The sequence below is a fragment of the Opisthorchis viverrini genome, assembly GCF_000715545.1.
Source record: "Opisthorchis viverrini unplaced genomic scaffold opera_v5_111, whole genome shotgun sequence".
NCBI classification, from domain to species: domain Eukaryota; kingdom Metazoa; phylum Platyhelminthes; class Trematoda; order Opisthorchiida; family Opisthorchiidae; genus Opisthorchis; species Opisthorchis viverrini.
In genome coordinates this window covers 442632-444255 of record NW_008751765.1, presented here as the reverse complement: position 1 = coordinate 444255, position 1624 = coordinate 442632, and the positions used below count along the sequence as shown (strand labels likewise).

Here is a 1624-nt window from a genome sequence, read left to right as displayed (position 1 = left end):
TGATTTCATCATCATCACTGTCAGCTGCAATAACAGCGTACTCGTCGTACAGTGGTTGTAGCTGTCGAAGTTTCGTTCACCGATGATTCGGGGAGGTGGGGTAGGTAGCTGCGCATTGCAGGCGGGAGCTGATAAATTGGTGCATAAATACAGCACTGCAGGTGGACTGTTAAGTGGGGGGATTGGGAAGGGAGCTATGCATTGAAGGCAATAGCTTGGATGCACGAGGGCCAATGAGGGCGCGACTGGGCCATGTCTGATAATGTCTCTAGCCATTGATTTGGCCCGTCTCGGGTCCCCATCCAGGAGGACGGAAATGACCAGCGCAGCTGAGTTTTCTGGTAATCACTTTCACACTTCACTGCCAAGTCACTGTTTGACCGCCTTTGGCGAAGTGAAATCAACCAATTGAGTTAGGAGGCCAAATTTCAATCGACTGTCGTGCATTTGATTGATTCTATTTGAAAAAAATTTCAGCTCGAATTCCGAGACTCAGTAAATTACTCCAAATTGACGTGGATTCAATAACCTCCTGTCGCCGAGCGATATCCGTCAGTTTTTGAAAAACTAACCGGAGTGAAACCCAAGACGTGTAACGTTTCGAAATTCACTTTGCAGTTCTTTACTACTGATACAGTGAAACCTGTGCATTTCCCCGCCGAACACTACGCATCAGATTTCTGAAAATTCTCCGCCCGAAGAAGGATGAAAACGATCGTGGGCTGCCAAAGAGTAGTAGTATATCACGTCTATACATGAATCACGATATCTTAAATATCGTAAAAACTGAAACATAAGGCGGCCCTGTGCAACACATGCAGTTGCTTGAAAGTATATTGGACAAGAGATTCAACTGTTTTCCGGGTGAGTCTCCTTCAAAACCAAATTGGCAGGCAAGTGAGTGTACTTCGCTAATTTCGTGCAATTTGCTTTCAAGTGGAACGTAAAAATTTACGGAAATTCGGAGACCGCGCCTGCCTGATGAACCCGGAGTGGAAGGGCGAAACCGGCCGTGGGCTGTCAGCGGCCTTGTGAGTAGTTTACTATGCAAAATATTAAACTGTACACTACATGGATAAAGGAGCCAGTGGTGTGTGCACGTTCGTACTGGTTGCCGTCCACCTCAGACCCAGCAAATGTAGTTAAACCATTCAGTGACAGTAACAAGTCAACCAACTCTATTAGGTGTTCGGATTTCCCAGCAAATCCAGTTAGTTGCACACAGAAACGCTCGGTCTCGACATCACATAATGACTTGCGTACAACCGGGCTTCCGTAGCCTTTCAGTCAACATGTGGCGACATTAAAGGGGTAATGTTGTCAGCTGATAACTCACTGATTGATTGATTAATTCCCATGACTATCATGGATATCAGAGTAGTCAGCAAAAGAACTCACAGGCCCTAACAGATGCTTATCACAACCAAACCAAACGTTAGTGTATCATCATTATCATCGACAGCATGACAGCAGTGTTCAACACCGATGCTTCACTGCCATACAACCATGATTTATTCGAAAGCCTTGTTGTAAAGAAAAGAATAAAGGTGGATGGGGAAGGGACTTAGGGCTAGCTTACCACAATCATTCCGAGGTACCTACACCTCCAGACATTCGCTCAGGC

At 45.8% G+C, this 1624-nt stretch overlaps 2 protein-coding genes across 2 annotated transcripts in view; one reads left to right on the top strand and one right to left on the bottom strand.

Moving 5' to 3' along the window:
• T265_05653 (hypothetical protein) overlaps positions 1–1624 on the top strand; it is a gene marked incomplete at both ends in the record, with an annotated part of 17503 nt that overhangs the window by 13370 nt on the left and 2509 nt on the right. The window lies entirely within an intron of this gene.
• The window catches only part of T265_05654 (hypothetical protein), a gene marked incomplete at both ends in the record, with an annotated part of 9658 nt that overhangs the window by 7887 nt on the left and 147 nt on the right, over positions 1–1624 (bottom strand). Inside the window, 3 exon segments of the mRNA XM_009170719.1 lie at positions 19–338; positions 350–384; positions 765–911. Of these exon segments, the coding sequence (XP_009168983.1) occupies positions 19–338; positions 350–384; positions 765–911 (502 nt within the window).